This window comes from Melanostigma gelatinosum, assembly GCF_949748355.1.
Source record: "Melanostigma gelatinosum genome assembly, chromosome: 15".
In the NCBI taxonomy this organism is placed as follows: Eukaryota; Metazoa; Chordata; class Actinopteri; order Perciformes; family Zoarcidae; genus Melanostigma; species Melanostigma gelatinosum.
In genome coordinates this window covers 5,660,799-5,681,106 of record NC_136648.1, presented here as the reverse complement: position 1 = coordinate 5,681,106, position 20,308 = coordinate 5,660,799, and the positions used below count along the sequence as shown (strand labels likewise).

General features: G+C 40.8%; 1 protein-coding gene across 3 annotated transcripts; it reads left to right on the top strand.

Annotated features, from left to right (window-relative positions):
* Positions 1-1,053: 1,053 nt before the first annotated feature.
* Positions 1,054-13,159, top strand: rb1cc1 (RB1-inducible coiled-coil 1). Of its 3 annotated transcripts, none has more exons than XM_079284504.1 (23): positions 1,054-1,132; positions 2,683-2,800; positions 2,883-3,009; positions 3,107-3,277; positions 3,446-3,648; positions 3,893-4,349; positions 4,435-4,605; positions 4,682-4,866; positions 5,024-5,210; positions 5,303-5,384; positions 5,498-5,562; positions 5,671-5,774; positions 6,320-6,446; positions 6,571-8,501; positions 8,688-8,862; positions 9,377-9,485; positions 9,698-9,989; positions 10,686-10,737; positions 10,829-10,876; positions 11,309-11,367; positions 11,544-11,671; positions 11,938-12,008; positions 12,269-13,159. In XM_079284504.1, exons 2-23 carry the CDS (start codon positions 2,730-2,732, stop codon positions 12,344-12,346), a joined length of 4,893 nt encoding a protein of 1,630 aa, XP_079140630.1. In that variant the 5' UTR covers positions 1,054-1,132; positions 2,683-2,729; the 3' UTR covers positions 12,347-13,159. The 3 variants fall into 3 exon arrangements, with proteins under 3 accessions (XP_079140630.1, XP_079140629.1, XP_079140631.1); XM_079284503.1 differs by lacking the exon at positions 1,054-1,132 and adding an exon at positions 1,762-2,092; XM_079284505.1 differs by lacking the exons at positions 1,054-1,132; positions 10,829-10,876 and adding an exon at positions 1,762-2,092.
* Positions 13,160-20,308: the final 7,149 nt, after the last annotated feature.

Below are 20,308 nucleotides of genomic sequence, written 5' to 3'. Positions count from 1 at the left end.
GTTGCAAGATGATTGTGTGAGAGGTAATGAGAAGAGAAAGAAAAAGGAAACACCCATTTGATGTGTTTGGGTTACTGGATGATTGCGCTTCACTGACATCTAGGGGGAGTTTGTATTATATAATATTACAATGATTAAAGGGTAATTCACCTAAATGACAATTAATAAATCGACATCGTGACAGAAATGATCATGCAGTTAGATCTGGGATTTTAGACTTTGCCAAACATGAACCCTACCCTCTCAATAAAAGGTTATTCTTCACACTGTACATAACGTACAGGTCGTGGAGCTAGGCATCATTTTAATCATCCGACTAGTGTGAGATTTGTTCATTTTAACACATGATGTACATATTTATAATGTACTCCATACAAGTACACATTAAATTCAGCACGAAAGACATCGGGGAGTAATGACATAAATGATTCATTAATTTATGACTTCAAGACATTTGGAGACTTATTTATCTAATTGGTATTTGGGCTTTCTTAAAAGCATTCAACTTGGGATGTAAAAATTGTGATGAATGACAGCAGTCTGTGGATTGTGGCCTGTAAATAAAAACTACCGTAATACTTGTGGATAAAATTGTATTGATTGTTTGTTTGGCTTGATGTCAAAGATGTCTGGTTGCATTAATGTCTCTTCCTCTGTGTTTTCTTTTTTTCTTCAGATTATCAAAAGCAAATGAAAATGAGTTGCTGTAACTTTAAAAGGGTGTTTTTTTTATAAATGTATTTTTTGACAGTTAAGAAAATATTCCCTTTCTTCATCTTTTGTGTCTTAAACCACAAACATAATGCCAGGTAAAGAATATATGAGACAATGACATGTTTTAGTTTCATAAAATACCTCGAGAGCGAGCGACAACCCCTAAACTACCTCCTCTCTGCAGCAAAATAGGATCCCCCACACACTGCAGACTTACATTAACCACACCCCTTCTCATGTTGCAGCAAAACACTCGACGTCGTCTTTTTTTCTGTTATTTTCCCAGAATACACCTGGAAAAGTACAGTGACGAACGAATATACTGATGGGAAATTATATATCTTTTTAGGAGCTGAATCTTTTGAACCTATTCACTGGGATGGACATTTTTATTTGTTGATCTACTTTATTGATCCCAGTAGGTTTATAGAGCATGCATGCAAAAAAAAAAAAAAATATATATATATATATATATATATTTTCAATAAATAAAAACATGGATGTATAGTATGGATTATATCTGATACTATCTGAATTTCATGCTTTTGAGAGGCTGTTAGTATGGACTTCATTTAAGACTGGATGTTGTGTTGTGGCTAACCAAAAGAATAAGTTAATAAATAAAGGAATATCTTAAAAATAAATATATATCTGCATCGACTAATGTTTACACGTAGCCTCAACGAAGGCATGGAATGAAGCAGAACAGTTAAGATGAACAATTACTTTATGATGGTTAACGTTACATTCAAATCTAAAAATGAAGAAATTAGACACATGTAGCGTTAGTTGACAAGACCATTTAGATAAGTTAGTTACCTACAGTTTTTATATTTGATGTAAACCTACTAAAATAATGAAATATTTAACTATGCATTAGCATATGAATCCAGTTCAAAAAGGTACAGTATTTAACTTTAAATACATTAATAAAAACCATAGCCTATGTTAGCCTAGCTTGCAGAACAACTGCTAAATTAGCTTTCAGTTGGCTCTCAGTTGAACGGATCGTTTATGGACTGCCCATCAGCAGATGACAACAACAAAACAGAGTGAGCGGGTGTTAGCGTAGCTAGCTAACGTTCCCTGAGATAAACAACTGGTGGTTTTTGTCCGTGTGTTACACCTTCACGGCTGGAGTTTTGCCAAATTAGACATTTCTTTTTTGTACAGCAAATATGGTTCATCTGTGTCACCAGCCATGGTTCGCAGTTGTTATAGTCTAGCTAACGTTAGCTAAGTAGCTTTGCTAAGCTAAGCTCTATGTATGCCAAGCTAAAACTGGTTAGCTAGCTAGCTCAGTTGCTAGCTTGTTAGCTAGCCAACTCGCCTATAGTCGAGGTGGAGACCAAGAACAGGGAGATGCGAGCAAAGTGAGGTAAGGCCAATGAAATCGTTTATTCAACTAACTCAATGTGGAATATCGTCCCTGTGCCAATATAAGTCTAAGCAGGTGCTGTTGGCTTTTTTTTTTTATCTAATTAACTTACGTTTGTCAAATTCATCGACATTCAGAAATAGCTGTCCTGCGCTAGCCAGACAGCTGTGTTAGCTAATAGCCAGTTAGCGCAGTCACTGGGTTGTTATTGAACAGTTAACTGCCACTGTAACCATGACTAACGGGATGTCTTACATCATACCAACATACGGTGACTCAGCTAATAAGATAGTTATACAGTAGACAGGAATTTGCAAGTGCCCCACATGATGGGGTAGAAGGGGATGAAATGTTGAGCCTTTGTTAAAGCGTATCAAATAAACGATCTGAAGATACAGACTCTCATAATAATAATAATAATAATACCCGTTAAATATGAATATACATAAATACAACACAGGTATTTATCGAGTGGCGTTGTGGTTTGATTAACTGGCAGCATCTGCTCTCACCAGAACTTATTTAATCATAGTAAGGAAACTCAATCAAATGTAAAGATGATCAACTATCTCATGTTTGTTTGTTCACAGGGTGGCCTTGAAGACAGGCAAACGCGAAGACCTCTGGGACATTCAACATGAAGTTGTATGTGTTCCAGGTCAACAATGGCAGCACATTGACATTTGACACTGATCTTGCTGTCCAAACGTAAGAAACTGGCCTTATATTAGTGGGAAATAGTGGACAGAATATCTTGGTTGTTCTAAATACATTCTTCCTTTTGTTTCAGTGTACTGGAGCTTAAACATGCCATCCAAGCCAAATATAAGATTGCAATTCAACATCAAGTCCTTGTTGTCAATGGAGGGGAATGTATGGCTGCAGAGAGGCGTGTCTGCAGCTACAGTGCTGGCACTGTGAGTTTTAATTCATTAGTGTGCGTTTTACTGACTTAATGGTATTAAGGGTTGCATTTGTGACAAACACTACTGATATTTTCCTGTTGATCTTTAGGAAACCAACCCCATATTCCTGTTCAACAAAGAGATGATCTTGTGTGACCGGGATCCAACGATCCCAAAAACCACCTTCTCGATTGAGAGTGAGATTCAGGTTAAAGTAGAGGAGTCTCTACTGATGCCAGCTGTCTTTCACACTGTTGCCTCTCGAACACAACTTGCTCTGGTGGTTATCTATTTATTATTTTGTTTTTAAAGCTGTTTTTCACTGCTTTGGAAGGTGTGCCTGTCATATGCACAACCCTTTTATGAGATCAAATCATAAAATCATTGTATCCAATCCATTGACTATGGAGTGCTCCTAACTTGTCGTGACAATTTTTTTCCTCTGCAGGAAATGTTTGAAGTTGCCACGAAACTTTGCTCTTTCTGTGAACAATTGGTTCATGATGAACACCTGCAACACCAAGGCTGGGCTGCCATTATGGCCAATCTGGAGGACTGCACTCTGTCTTATCAAAAGTTGCTCATGAAATTTGACACTTCATACACAACCTATCAACGTGACTTGGAGGAAATTAAGGTCAAACTCTCAAAGTAAGTGTTGGCACAGAGAACATGCTATTTCATACTTTCCTAATCTTATCCAATAGTTTTGAAGTAATTACTGCATATTGCCTTTGTTGACATCGTAACTATTCACAGCTTATTTAATCACAGTCTTGGCTCAATTAAATAACTGAAATAACAGTAAATAAATCCAAGTTCTAATGTATATCTTGCTAAAAGGAAATGAGCCCGATGCACTTGATGTCTTAACGACCGCGTCTTATGATTGCAGGTTAGGGACATCGGTTTCCGTAATGGCGAGGATACCTTTGCTGGAATGTTTGACAAGACACAGTTACAGAGAGAGCATGGAGAAGTCCAGCCCAACCCCAGGAAAGGATTCAGATGAGAGGGAAGGAGAGAAATCCACTGACTATGTGCTCTGCGCTGATGCACAGAGGCCCCCCAAGTCATCAGCGTCCTGCTCTGCTGCGGGGACGGCCACATGTAAGCCACCCGGCGACCAGGGAAGAAATGAAATGACTGACAGTGGCGGGCTGAGAGCTGCACTGCTAGATGACGACAACGACGACGACGATGATGATGATGACGATGATGATGATGATGGTGGTCCAGAGTTCACCAACCCGTGCTGCTTCAATGTCACACTGTTAGACTGGATCAATGTGCAAGACCGACCCAATGATGTGGAATCGGTTGTGAGGAAATGCTTTGACTCCATCAATAGGGTGAGTCACGGACGACGTATGAATAGTGTTCTAAATTTAAAGTCATAAACAGCACGAGTCTTTACTGAAATCTTGTTTCTTTCAGCTCGACCCTCGGATTATTCAACCCTTCCTGACAGATTGTCGCGACACAATTGCCAAGCTAGATAATCAAAACATGAAAGCCATCAAGGGGCTTGAGGACCGCTTGTATGCTCTCGACCAAATGATTGCAAGCTGTAACAAGTTGGTGAATGAACAGAAGGAACTTGCTCAGGTACGTAACGTAAGAGATGAACACTATAAAATGACTCTCTATATTGAGTGATGTGCTCACGTATCATCTCTCGCAGGGATTTCTGGCCAATCAGAAGCGGGCTGAAAACCTGAAAGACACATCTGTTCTGCCCGATTTGTGTCTGAGTCACACCAACCAGCTGATGATCATGCTGAACAACCACAGGAAGCTGCTCGACATCAAGAAGAAGTGCACCACTGCCAAACAAGAACTTGCAAACAACCTTCAAGTCAGACTGAAGTAAAAACCGAAAACCACTTCTTCCCCAATTTGTTGAATAGCTCACTGCTCTCTGCACACAGTGCTGCTGTTGGCTTGTTCTATTGAATTTAGGCTTAAAGCCAAGTCAAGAGAATCGTGCCTGCAACTCCTAACAGTGCTCATGCTTTTGCATCAGATGGTGCTGCTACGTGATGCTTCATGCAGACCAGGATGGGGAGAAGCTTCAGGCTCTGCTCAGACTCCTGATGGAGCTGATAGAACGAGTGCGGGTGGTGGAGGCCCTCAGCACGGTGCCCCAGATGTACTGCTTGGCCGTGGTCGAAGTCGTCAGGCGAAAAATGTTTATGCGCCACTACAGAGAGGTCAGTGCTCATTCTGTCAGACACAGGGATTCAAAAGAGGTGCAACAGGAAGCCACTCCTGTTCTTTAATCTTTTAATGTCGTTCTTTTCAGTGGGCTTATGCACTTGTGAAGGACGGGAAGCGACTGTACGAGGCGGAGAAGTTCAAAAGGGAATCCTTTGGTAAACTCTTCAGTGAGTGTCTGTTGAAAGCTCAGCTGATTGGAGCCGTCACTGTGGAGCACAATGTGCTTTTGAAATAACAAACCAAGATCACAGGTTTGATCGATTTGCTTATTTCCTTTCAGGGAAGTCTTTCCTCAGAAATCGTTTGTTTAGAGGACTCGATTCATGGCCTCCAACATCATTTTGTGTAAGTTACAATTTACCAACATTTTGACCGCGTTGGTATTCACGTGTATATAATTTCAACTGTATGTTAAAGGGTCTCTTCTTTTGCTTTATTTATTATTGTTAACAGACACGAAAGCCCAGAAGGTTTGACGACGAACTTCCAGACATCTCTCTTGATGACCTGCAGTACTTGAAATCCTGTTGTCCTTTAGAGGTGCAGCCTTTCCTGATGTAAGTCACTGTCCTCAGTTATTGAAATGTGTCAGATATAATCTCTTCAGTTTATGTAACGCGACCAGAACTATCCTACGATGTGATCTGATCAAAACATACATTTGGAAGTTTGTGTCCATTTCTAAATCAAATTAACAGACAATTAACAGAACAGACGGCAATTTGTAAGACTTTTGATTGTGTTATCACTTGTCTCACAAGTAACCAATTGCACTGGGTTGCCTGGATGAGGAAGCTGTGCAGGAAACCTTACACCTTACAAGATGCAGGAGATACGGAGGCTGTTTATTCTTAAGTTGTTGTTACAGCTCTAAATCAAGTCATTATTTATGAAATGTTATTGATTGTGTTGGAGCCTGATCCTGTGTTGGGGAAATTGTCCCGACTCTTGCAGGACAATGTCCTGCAAGAGTCAGGACAATAGCCAACCTCTGCAACCTCGATTGACAACCTCTGCCATAGATCTTTAGCACTAAAAGAAAACGTAGTTTTGAATTCTGTCCATAACGTTATTCCTAATATTTACACTTTGTTTTATGCAGGGTTCCAACAATGTGTGACTTCGAGCCTTTAAATCGGCACGTAGAGACGCTTCACCGGCTGGTCCAAGCTGCACAGAGTGTGGATGAGATGTCTCAAACTATCACTGACCTGCTAAATGAACAAAGGGTAATGACCGCTTGATTAACAACCTTCATTTGTGTTATTAAGTCGGTACGAATGCAGATACGCTGGTTACTGGATACAGATAAATAGTATGATTTAGCTTTTCTCTCCCTTGCTGTCTTTGCAGATATCCTTTAGTCAGAGATCCACCGTGTTCACCCCACAGTCTGGAAGCGTACCTGGGACCACGACGCCGATGTCCTCCAAAACCCCGTCCTCTCTCAACCTGCAGAGCCCCAGCTGCCAGCCGCTCCATGTTCCCATCGTCCCAGCCCCGCTGGAGGACCTGTCCCCAGACAGCATCGACGCACAAACATTTGACTTTGAAACCATTGGCCACCCGAACATGGATCCGGTCCTGCAGCAGGGCTCCCTCGACTTAGACTCTCTAGCAGAGAGCCCCGAGTCTGACTTCATGTCTGCTGTCAACGAGTTTGTGATTGAAGAGAACTTGACCTCTCCGAACCCCATCAGTGACCCCATTAGCCCTGAAATGATGGTGGAGTCGCTGTACTCTTCAGTCATTAACGCTATTGACAACAAGCGCATGCAGGATACCACCATACTAGAGAGGGAGAACTCGAGGATCACTGTGCTAAAACAAGTGATTGACAAGTACCGATCCGCTGCAGAGGAGTCCCATTCAAACTTCAGAAGTGTGAAGGATGATCTCCATCACTTGAGAGGCATGGTTTTAAAAGAGCAACATGACTTTGGCTTTGTTTTGAGAAATTTGACCACAGAGGTGAGCAACATTGTGGACAACATTTGCCAAACCCAGAAACTGGAACTAAAGGAGGAGCATCAAAGTGAGCTCCTCTCCCTTCGGCAAGAGCTTGAGAAGCAGGTTCAGACGCTAACGGAGGAAAACCAAGTAAACCAGAGTATTGTCAGAGACGTCCAGCACGCGATGCTGGAGCTGGAGGGGCGAATGGAGCGCAAAGAGAAAGCACTCACTCAGCTGGAGAACGAGAAAGAGCGATGGGCCCAAACGGAGAGTCACCAGACGGAAAGGATCCAAAACATGGAGCAGATGATGAGCGATCAGACCGAAGAGATCAAGACGCTCTCGGCCTCGAGAGACTCTCTGACCAGCCAGCTGGAGAATCTGCACTTTGAGATTGAACGTGGAGAGCAGAAGATCCGGCAGGAGTTGGAAGTTGTTGAGCAGTCTCACTTAAAAGAGATGGAGGAGAAAATGAAGCAGGAACATGCAGCACAACTGGAGACCCTTACCAAGTACAACCAGGAGGCTCTGGAACATCTGGCTGCCGAAAATAGTGCAAAGTTAAGTGAGGCAGCCGAACACCACGGCACTGCACTCGAAGAGAAGGAAAAACAAATTAAGGACGCGGCGGCTCGTATTGCTGAGCTCACAGAACTCCGCTGCAAAGTAGAGGTGGAGTTGGCCCTCAAAGAGTCGGAGGCAGAAGAGATGAGGCTCTTGTTTGAGGAGGCTAAGATGCAGCAGGCCGAGGCGGTGGAGTCCCAGGTAGAGGCCGCGACCAAAGTCCTCAGCGAAGAGCTGGCAGATATACAAAAACAGCTTCATGTGAAAAACAAGGAGTACGAAGTGGACCTGGCAGAGCTGAGCAGTCTCATGAGGATTGAGAAGGACCACTGCATCTCGGAGCTGGTGGACACGCACGAGGAGGAGGCTATTTTGTCGCGGAACGAGCTCGCCTCCCTGCAGCGGCAAGCCCACGACGCCGAGAAGGACCACGGCGAGCAGCGGCAGAAACTCGAGCAGGCCTTTGAGCAGCAAGCGGCTGCTCTAAAGGAAGAAAAAGAAAAGCAGTTCAGGAGTTTCCAGGAAGTGGAGCAGGAATTGAGGACTGTTATCAGCAATTTGCAGGCAGACAATGACCTGCTCGCCACAAAAATAGAGCAGGACAGGCAAGCGACCGAGAGAGATTTAGAAAAAGAAGTGGCCTCGGAGGTTGCATCCCCAGATGCTTTTAAAGAGTTGGAGCAGCAGAAGGAGGACATGGAGAAGAGACTGTTAGACAAAATTAGACAGCTTGAGGATGAGCTTCATGGGAGACAATCCTCCAAAAGGTAAATGTTTGATCACACTGGCAGACGCATTACATGTAGAAATCTGGAGCCTGATCCTGAATGAATCTGCTCACATTTACCGGTAAATGACCCAATGCAGAACTCTTTTGTTTGTCTTTGTGTGTGCTTGTATGTCCACATGATGTATTTCTTTGTCAGAATTGAACTTGATTGTGTGCCTCTCAGTGATGAAGGGTTGCCGCTGCATGCTGAGGAGCGAGCAGATGCCGGAGCACCTCTGTCTCTGGACTCGGCCCTGCAGCAGGAGAGGGCCAGCCTGCAGAACCAGATGGAGCTCCTGGAGAAAAGGAAGAACGAGGAGATGCAGAACCTCAAGACATCACAGATCGCAGAGCAGCAGGTTTGTGTTGTTGAGCTGTAAAAATAGGCGGGAAAAGTTACGTGTCTCGACTATTAATTTACTGAAGATCGCCGCCATGATTGATGGCGTATCACTCCTAATAATGGGAAACAGTTAACTGCTTGAACATAAGTTCATGTCGTGTAGTGTGGATGCTTACCTAAGTGAGTACTTGCTTTGTGAAACCTTAAATGTTTAATGGATATCGACACCGTCACTCTCTGCAACTTCCATTCCAAGTTAAGCCTCACACAAACAGATCAATCTTTCATTCATTCAACTGCCACTGATGTTGTTGTTACTGGGTATTCAAATGATGACGAGATCAGACATAAAAGTCAAACGGAACATTAAAAATCCACAAAACAATTGAAACTCCCATGGCTGCAAGCTGATCTGCATTGTTAGAACTTAGCAATTAAAAGGCATCCTCGCCAGTCATTTGTGCTTCGGTATGAAGTCCCTGTTGTGACCGAAATGCTTGTTAACCTCGTTGTTCTTTTGGTTCCTCCAGACGAATTTCAACACTGTTCTAACCCGAGAGAAGCTGAAGAAAGAACAGATCATCAACGAGCTGACGGAGAAGTGGAGGAAAGTTACCCAGCAGCAGGAGAAGGACAAAGGTGACGGCTGTTCCAAAAAACATTTATAAAAGTCAAAAGAAAGAAGCCCTTGACACAAATTGTGTTTTTTAACAAGCTGCCCATATAAAAAGAACTGAATGTAATCTAGGTGATAGTGTGCTTAAAACATGAGCTCTTCTACTTACTGCCGTGTTTTAAGAACAGCCACTCTGTGAGGTTTTACGTTCCAGATTTATCTTGACTCACTGCAGCTCTGATCGAGACGCTCTCCGAGGACCGGGCCATCGTCATGCAGGAGAAGAAACACTTGGAAGAAGAGCTGAACCGCCTGCGCAGCACTGCGCTGGTCTCGTCCGCCTTCTTCCATCCACACCCCTCACCTCAGGAGCTCACGGAAGCTTCGGCTTCAGCTCGAGCTCTGCACGTTGCCGGGGCCTTTTCCTCCGAGCACATGGCTGAAGCCGACAGACTGGCCTCTGTGGCGGCCATTGGAGATGACGAGCAGGTCGATTCAGCGGTGGAAGCCAGCATGGTGACAGTCCAGTAAGCATCTTTTCTCCGATGAATATCGTGTTGATAGTTTGTAATGTGGCGATTGGGATCACACTGAAGAAAGCAGACACATTTACATGCCTTTTGCCAGCCAGTGTCCGTGCTCCACTCTTCTTATTGACACGGTACGAGTGTCTGTTTACGAATATGTGACACTGGTGAGAGAGTTTCCACAGTTCAGGGAGGAAAATCTGTGTAGAAGAGAGCGCACAATCTGTCTTTGTTATGTGTTGGAATTTTACCAATCACCTTTGGACTTTGGTTTTAAATACACACAATGCAAATACACACACGGCTTCACCCTCCATCAGCTCGAATCAGAGCCACTGAAACACAACAAGTCCTCATCTTCAGTGCAGTGTTCTTCTAACACCGTGCTGCCTGTGGAAATAGGCAGAGAATGTATGTTCTGCATCATAACAATGTTGCTTTTACAAGAAATGAGTTTATTAAGATCAAACTAACACATTTACATGTACAGACATTAGGTTGAACTATTTCCTCGACAGGATACGAGCTTAGAAAGATTCCTGTACTTCACTTATTACTCGTTCTGTATCTTCAAGCACAATATTGTGTTGATTATAATAATTCATTTGTTATATACAGTAAACCCAAAGCAGGCTAGCAACAGTGTGGAGACATTTTTCAGAGGATATTAATCAATAATGTGATGTTGTCTCGTAGTGAAAACGTCCTGATGTCGGAGGAGAAGCAGCGGATACTCCTCCTCGAGAGGGTAAATAGAAACGCCTTACTCGTCACATTGCATTTGAGAGAACAAGATGCTGTTTCTGTCTCTTATCTGTTTCATCTGATATATGTTTCAGACTTTACACATGAAGGAAGAAGAAAACAAGCGCCTCAGTCAAAGACTGGTCAGTTATTTAATCTTATCTCTGTGGGCTATGTAACGCCGGCTCCACTGGGTGGCAGTAGCATCAAAGAGTACAATCCTGACCCAGGAGGCCAAAGAGCTCAGTGAAGGAACAGGATTTTTAAAGGAAGAGTGTCATTAGAGCGAGGAGAGGGATTCAAACAAAACAAAAACGTATATTCTATTAAAAAAAGTGTAAAATATACTTCTGTTTTTTTGAAAAAATATTTTACTCAAGCCTGAATTTATGATTTACAAAGAGGATCAAATTAAAATGAGAGTATAATTCAGTAATTAGGTTATAAATGCTAATACTAGTTACTACGCCTGTCTTGTAAAAGCCCAATAAGACGACTGTTAGAAGTCATCAAAGTCCAGCGTTGGTAACCCTTCAGTGTAACACGTGTAACGCTTCTCTCATCCTCTTCTTTAGATGTCTCAGAGCATGTCGTCTGTGTCGTCACGGCATTCAGACAAAATCGCCATCAGAGAGTAAGTGGATGAAAAAAACAACACATGTCCTCCGCTGTATTTGTTTACAGCTGTTTTTAGATAAAACTGACCACCATGACATGAAGTGTAATTACATTCATTTGTTGTCTCTTTTTTTTACGTTATTAGTTTGCGGAAGTCTTTGTAATCTTCTCTTTTGTGTCTCTTTTATTCAGTTTCCAGGTAGGCGATTTGGTTCTCATCATCCTGGATGAAAGGCACGACAACTACGTGTTGTTCACAGTCGGTCCCACCCTCTACTTCCTCCACTCAGAGTCTCTCACTGCACTGGACCTCAAACCAGGTCAGCTGCTGGAGTGTGGACATTTGTGTTCTTTATTTTACTCATGAAATAATTCTGTAAAAGTTGATTTCATACGTCAGGCAGGAATGGATTCATAACAGAAACTGTATGTAGACGTGTTGTCAAAAAACGGGTTAATGCGTTATTTCTGCTACAATTTTCTTCATACGCTTTATGTGACACATGCGCGCACACACACACACGAGGATTTATTTGTGGTTTACTGAGTGTTAAACGAGTATTTGTCGATTTGTTTTGTTGTTTAGCATCAGGGACCTCAAGACGGCCGTGGGTTCTTGGAAAGGTGATGGAGAAGGAATATTGTCAGGCAAAAAAGGTACTGAATCTGCCAAAAGTTCTGAAGTGATTTTTTTTCAATTTGTGCTCTTTATGAATACGTAAGAACAAATATCCTTACATAGCTGAAGTGCGGTCTTTTTTTTAGTGATCATTTCCACACATGGTTTTGGTTTCATTCTTTTGATGGCGTTGGCTCGATCCATGTTGGTGAAGCCGTTCTAATCACCTACTGTGTGCACGACTTGAACCATCTTGTCTCACGAAAGCTTTCCTTCCTTGTCTCCTTTCCTTCACCAGGCACAGAACAGGTTCAAGGTTCCTTTAGGAACCAAGTTCTACAGAGTGAAAGCTGTTCCGTGGAACAGAAAAGTATAATAGCCAAGAAATGAGCTCCAAATGTATATTTATATTGCTTCATTTTTTAACAGGAACTTAACATCATAATTCATAACTTGAAAATCAAAAGACCTTAAAAATTTAAAGAATTTACGATAGTCCTCATGCGACTTCTGGTTTCAGGTCAATGTCCCACCTGCTACCACCTTAGTTTTCTTTTAAACCCAGATATGTTACAGTGGACCAAATGCTATTAACTCTGTTAGGGCATAGCTCTAAACACTGGCATTACGCCAGTCGACCTGTGTGTGAAATTGAACAGAATTTGGCTGTTAAATATTAGTTCTCATTATCAGCATTTGTCCTTTTGTGGAAAATACGGTGTCATTATCAGCATAATTAAATACAAATATACATTTATTATAAATGTTTATGGAGGAATGTTCATGGCATGCATATTGATATATTTTCTTTGATTTACTTATCCAGATAAATGTTGTAGTTGGAAACGTAGTGAATGCTGTTTGTTACTCACAAAGCAGTGTGGCCCTCTGTCGATACCGACATGTACATTATGGCCGACGTCTGGAACCAGGCGTCTTTGCAATCCTTTGAAATGCACTTTCAAAAACAATGCTTTCTGTTGATTTGAAAAGGGAAGTTAATCGAGCTGTCAGAACTAAGTAAATATATCAGCACAAACTTCTCACGATCATAGAATATTGATATGTAGAAAGGAATACTTTGTGACTGTTTCATTATTGGACAACATTGTACATTCTACATTAAATCACACATGTAACAATAAATTACTGTATTGTAAAAGATAGAGTTTTGAAACAATAAAGGATTGATCCCAAACATACTCTGCTGGTTTTATTTTGGCCATGTATTGTTGTTCCATATTTGAGAATTATATGTAACGCTAAAAACATGTTTATGAATCATTAAGGGGTGAAAAGTTTTCCCGTTTCATCGACTAAATCTAATTTACTGCTCGCAGACATTTGCTAATTTTCACCAAGATTCACTCTCCTGCTGAGATTTCTGCATTAACTAATGAGAAACCATTTCATGAAACATTGTTATAATAAAATAAACACCGTGACTTTCAGGGCGTATATGATTTAAAAAAAGCTTTTTAATGATGCTTTTTTAAATGTTCTGGGGGATTCAGGAGTCAATGTGGAATAGCACAGTATAGTGTATTCATTTGATTTCGTGTTTTTGCTTTTGTGGAAACATTAATGTTGGCACGCTGCTGCAGGAAACAGACTTCAAAAAGGCTTCAAATCGGGGCCCAAGAACGATGCGGCCCTCATGGAGAAGGAAGCCCACCAACATCACTTTCCCAGTTCACAGCGGGGAGCATAGCAGCTCTCTGCCGAGCACTCTCTACCATGTGGGTCTAGGGGTGTTTTAACAATGTTTAGCTCTATTTTCTCCATTTAGCATAAGCCTGTTGTCACATTTGGATGGCTCCTTCATAAATTGATGGTGTGATTCCTACAATTTCGGGACAGGCCTGAATGACAAAATATGCAACACAACATTCGATACCGAGGTGGCTGGCAAGCACCGACCATGTGCACTGGACAGGCTCTTAGTGTAAATGTTTACAACCCCCCACTGAGCTCAGTGCTGCTGGGACTCACTCTCATCAGGCTGAATGGGATTTAACATTGCCGTGTGTAGTCTCGAGCTAGCTCCACCAATAAAACTGCCTTTGACTGGCTGACAAACTTACTTCTATCACACTTGACTACAAATCTTCAGTGTCATAAAACTAGCCGTTGTTAAACTGCATGCATAGCAACTCACAACGAGGTCTGAATCTCATTGTGATATTTATTTAAACAGGATTTTATGATAGAATTTAACAGGAATAGTAAAAAGAAATTGCGATCTAGATTTTGATCCCAAGTGTTTTCCAAGTAAATACAAAAACATATATAAATACAAACTGAAAATAGTTAGCCACAGAAATTCAGATGGTTACAAATATATGTTACAAATATATGTTACATATGTATTACATTAGCTTACGTATACACAGACACACATGGAAACATATTACCCAAATACAATTTGAATAAGCCTTTTGATAAAAACGAGTTTGAAAAGGCAATTTAAAGGAGTATACTGATTTTGTAAGTCTAAGTAAGAGTTGAAGCATCGTAATATTAGAGTTTTAAAACCTATTCTAATGGACAAGACGGTATTAAATGACACGTTATATTAATGCACTTCTCATATAGAGTTGATAGTACTGAGGACTAAGACAAAATGTTTCTTTACTTAATAGTGACGTTACATCAGCCCCGAACATTTAACACAACTTCATACTGACGTTATCTTCCCACACAAGTTAATTCAAATGAATCTCTTCTATCACTATCATGCAAAAAGTTCAAAGGTAACCTGAACTTTCTTATGTAAAGAAAAAGCATAAATTCATCACAAACATACTCTAATAATTGTGTATGAGGACAGGTATCTGAATGCCGCTTTCAAATGCCATCAGCTGAAATCCAAAGACACATTAGGCTTTTCTTTGCTTGTCAACACATGCTGGAGGCGCTAAATTAAGGTTTAGACGAGTAAATGTGAAATATCAAAAAAATTGGTGTCAGGGTACAACTCACAAAGAGTGTCATACAGTCTCATATCTTGCCCTTTGTCCCCGATATCCTCTGTATTTGAAGACAATACACAAGTTGTATTTGATTTTCCAATATCTCTGACACTATACCAGATAGATGGAGCTGCAAATAAACAAGCATTATTTGTAGGGTAAATATATGCATGAACTTCAAATGATGGATAAATGAAAAATAAATGGGAAAGCCTTAACATAACATTTATATTTTCGAAAATGGAAATGGAACGAGTGTGTTGAAGAAGAGCCAAGAGGCATTGAGGCTGAAACTGCAAACCAAGGAGTAAATCGACTTAATGCCATCACATTTCCACCCTATTCATGCCTAAGAAAAGGGTTATGGAAAGAGATTAGGTTATATATCTGCTGTCAGGGACTGAAGAGACCAAGAAGAGAACTTCACCTCAACAGAATGATGATCAAACAGACATGCTTTAACAGACATGCTTCGTAATCTCATCCGGTATTGTCTCCTCTCTGCCTTGACTACAGGTTCAGAAGGAAATCTTAGACAGGGGCAGATTAAATGTGTGATGAAATGTCTGAGAAATATGTGAGAACGCGCAGTATCAGGGATGGTTGATTTTCTACCCACATGACGAGCATAATCACTATTAGTAACACATATCCACATAAATATGATAATTCAAATTTTAAACACATTTATTGGGTTCATATTGGAAATCATCACCATCTGATGGCATAGTTTTATGGATAATTACCGCCAAAGAGATAATGCAGCATATGAAAGGAAAGCTTTGAGGCTTCTCCACTCACTGGGAGGAGAGTGCGTAGGTTTAGTTGTGCATCGGCGCTGTACCCAAAAGGCAAATATGGGGAAAGTTGGGTGACAAGCATCCAAGGCTCGTGGTTACCAAGATTGCATCTGTCGAGCAGGAAGTGTAGGATATAACTAAACTACGTATTTAGAAAGAGGGAAAATTATTTTCACATTAAGTTCAATTCCATCGGTAATCCTTCCAAATATAGACGGAACTATTGCATTTCCACGAGAAAATAATTATTCAAATACCCAAGAGTGCAAATCCCATTAATATAGTGCATGACAGTTCTTGATTTTCTACCACAGAACAAAACGGATAAGAATCCAGTCAACATTAAAAATCTGTTGTCTTATGTCGCTAATGCCGCTTACTGACAAGTAAATAATCAATGCAAATAGTTCTGAAGTGTCTGAAAATAGACGGGCGATTTAAACTGTAACCAACAGCCGTGCAGTTTCCAGCTGCAGTGCAGTGTTGAGGAAATGACACCAGCTTTGATGGGTTGTATAGCTTTTGAGATGAGCCTCTTTATGCCGCTTGCAGTTCCATTATGGCTTTGTTCGAAAGCTTGTTTACCTGCTGATAACATACACTGGTGGATTCAGGAGCACCGATCCAAAATCTGCTGCCAAAGTCACTCAAGTCTCATTGTGCTGCAGGAGGAGAAGAATTAAATGTTTATGCGGAGGGGAATGCAAATGCTCAATGTGAAATCAAACTATGGGACCAATAAGGGATCAGAATAACTTTGCCAGGTTTTATTTTTAGCCCGGTTGCAATGCTAGCTTTGTGGAACACTCTTCATTTTAGCCTCTCTGCATCTGTGTGCTTAGGTTTTACTCAGTGGAGGAAACGCTGTTCCAATTTTACAAAAATGTTCAAACTGTAGGTTATTATTGTTCCAAATGGGTCGAGCAGAACATAATCTGATTCAATCATGCTGCATATTACTTTAATTAAACTGGAGTAACCTGCCTGGTTGAGAAAAAAAATACCTGATTACGGTGCCGTTTGTCTCTGATAATATTCAATATCAAATAACCAGCAGATCAAAAACTACTCATCAAATCTCATCGTTGTACATCACTTGAATATTTTTTGGATTTCACTGTCAGAAAAGCTATGGTCTCGGGTCAAAGGAATAGCCCCTTGGTTTGCATATTAAAGAGGATTTGGTAGACCTCTGTTAGCCATGCATCCCCATGCAGGCAGGTCTCCAGGGGGCCAGCAGGGCCCCACAGACGGGCGACTAGGGGGCCAGGTGACCCTGTCTCTGAGGTTAGCAGGAAACACTAAAGAGGGATGGGCAGGGAGCTGAGGAGCCACTGAGTGCGAGTGTGCAAGGCTGGTGATGGCAGCTGTCAATGGTTTGGAAGGAGAAGCAGACAGATTGTGCGTTCTGTTGGTGCAGCCAGTTCGCCACCTGGCAGGCTTTTCCTTGTTAGAACTTCTTGCTGTTTCTGTTCTCATCAGAGAAATGTTTTTCCTCTTATCCTCCGTGTTCAGGGGAAGTTAAATTTGTCCAAATGTTTAAAGATGCTTAGTGAAACGCAAGTGTTTAAAGTGAGCGCTGTGCATTCAACAGAACTGCTGCTGCTCTTGATTTTTATAGAATATAGTAAAAAAAAAAAGGCTTTTTATTTATGAATGTGAACCTTGCTTTGGGTGATGATTACGTAATTAAAATAAAATAAAATCAACCAAATACAGAATTAGAAAAATGTGGAAGGTATGCAAGGTGTGACGTTATTTAACTGTTTGTTGGGAAAAGGGGGAGTGTTTTAAGGGGTAGGATTTACTTATGAAAAATAATCTGTAACTTTCAAATCCCATCATAGCCGTAAATACTGCTCCGTGTTGTTCACTTGTTCAGAAGAAATGCAAACGTAAAGCATGAACAGCTTAAAAGTACATTTAAAAATCAAATTTGGCAGTCAGTCCTTGTTCCAACAGGATTAAAAAAAAAAAAGTCTTTCATTTGATATGAATATATGCAAAGAGAGTGGTGTGGTGATCTGGGTGCCAGAGGTGGTGCTTTACTCTGGATATTCTGGCTTGGGCCTGTAAGGAACATAAATTAACATGAATTAACACATGCATGCAATAAGAAAATAATTAATTCAAGTTATCAGTCACCTCTTCCATTCCAGGAATCTGATTGACAAGATAAAGTAATGTGCAAACTGCTTTTCAAAGCTAACAGCCTGGAGCACCCCTCCTATTAGTTAGTCATTCCCTCAGTATCACACCCGGAATCTGTCATTTCACAATTTTCTCCTATAATGCATATGTGCCGCTCTCACCACTCCACTACAGCAACTGCCATCTAACAAGTTGACACAGAGAATGATACAATTCACGTCCAGTATTCAGTTCCATATACCGCAAGCATCTGAGGCAGACGGGTCAAGAATATGGTACATTCTGTTCTCTCTCAAAAATGGCTCTCCAGAGAAGCTTAGATGAAGCTCTCATGATATCCTTCAAACACATAAAATGAGGTTTTTTAAAATGATTTAAAACACTCACCAGGTGTGAAATATAATCTGTATTCATGAAATCATGCAATATTTGAAACCGGTCTACGTTTTCTAAATCTTACTGTAATTTGCGACAGTCGTGCAAGTTTTCATTTTAAACCAGCAAGTGTCTTTAGATGCGCTTTCTTTCTTACCAGACCTGGCAAAAAGTAGTTGACACATAGTCACATAACACTCACACAATAAATGTGCATTCACATATAGCATGTAGTGTTCACAGGAAGATTGGAACTCAGAGGCATGAACGAGAAAGCTCGACTGTTTGAAACAGTTACATTCCTCAAGAAACATGTTGCAAATGTGGTGCGAATGACTGATATGGAGATAGTGTTTGCCAATAAAATGTATCCTGTAAATTATGACAAACCAAAGCGAACGAAAATGCAGTTTTGCCAAGTTCACAAGAGTCTGAATGTATAGGAAACCCTGGAGTGTTTGTGAATCAACATAATGGCATTTAAAAAAATGTTTTTATGAAGAATTTAGTCATTTGAACAGCCAATCCTGACCATCTGTACTCTAAAATCTTTAGATAAATAGTTAAAGCATTCTTTTTCTTTAAACATGTTGTCTGTTATGTTAGCTTGTATAGCCTGTTAGCAACAAAGGAGAACAGGATGTAGGATATATTTTTTAATGAACGTACTGACAAAAATTCTATTAAAGACTATTAGAGACTATTAAAAATTCAGTCTGTACTTGAAAATCTGTTGATAAATAGGTAAATTAGCAAAGCAATGCTATGTTAGCCAGTTGAGCCTGGTGCTAAAGTGTATCCTACCTGGTTGTTTTTAATGATACCTGCATTAATTTAACATTTTTTACATTTTTAAATTTTACTCATTTGTTGTAGTTTAGTTACAAGAACTCTGGAGCTGACTAAGTCTCGTTCAAGTTAATTAAAGCTAACTAGCTAGCTAGTGCGTTACAGCTAAAGTAAGATAGCTAGTTTCTAAGCTACTATGAGCTACTTAGCATTAACATTTCTGTTAGTGAGCACAGCGTCAAATTCAAATGAGCTTAATTGGCAATCGGCATTTTAGCCAATTTAAATCCTTAATTGTGCTCAAGTTTTAATTTAATTTGCTGGAATAGCGAATTGAATGTTGTGCTTGACAATGCAAGTAGCTAATTCTAAGTGTTTGGTTTGCTCTGTGCTATGTTTTAATGGTAATAATACTGTTTCATGTCTTTAGCTAGTGTGAGTATTTCCCAGTGAAACTGAATATTTCAGCGGTGCCCAGTTACAAGTGGGATTTGAATCAAAGCCTTTGCATTTGATTGGATCGCTAACAAGTGGGCGGGCTTAGAATTTAGCCATAGGGAACGACAGAGGACTGTGGCTCCACACACACACACACACCTCCCTTATCGTTAAAAGTTGCAGATTGATTGATGGATGTCATGATATTAGTGGTTAGGATTGGTTGGCATTCGCTTATTTAAGCGCACATCATATTTTGTTTTACAAGAGGAAAAGATGATTGAATTTTGACATTAAATATTGTTAAATCGGAGCACAATATGACCGGGGTTGTGATATAAAAGGCTTAAAAGAGCATTTTGTTTTACCATAAAGAGTATCATATTGCTATCAAATTAGTTTGCAGAGCTTATCAAATTTGCCAACAGGTTTATGAATTACGACCAAAGGGGCAGAGGTAAAGCAAGCTCTGAACCAAAAAGCACACACTTGTCCAATTTGGGTAGAGAGGGAGAGAAAAAAACACATCCAGAGGAGGATAGTGTGCACAAAAGTTGTTCTGTTGCCCGTGAGTGTGGTGTCAGCCAGTCCCAGTCCCTGCGGCCCTCACCGTGCACTGTGCAGGCCTGACGGGAAACTGACTGCAGCTCAGGACATGGCCTCGTTTGTTCACGGTCCCCCCTCTCTGAAAAGAGTTATGCTGTCTGTTTTGAATGGACAGCGTTTTTCTTTGTGCGCTCGATCAAAACAGAGGGCAAAGTTAGTCAGCAAGTTGCATAGCTTCTGCATTCTGATTCTTCAAGCCTCTTTTGT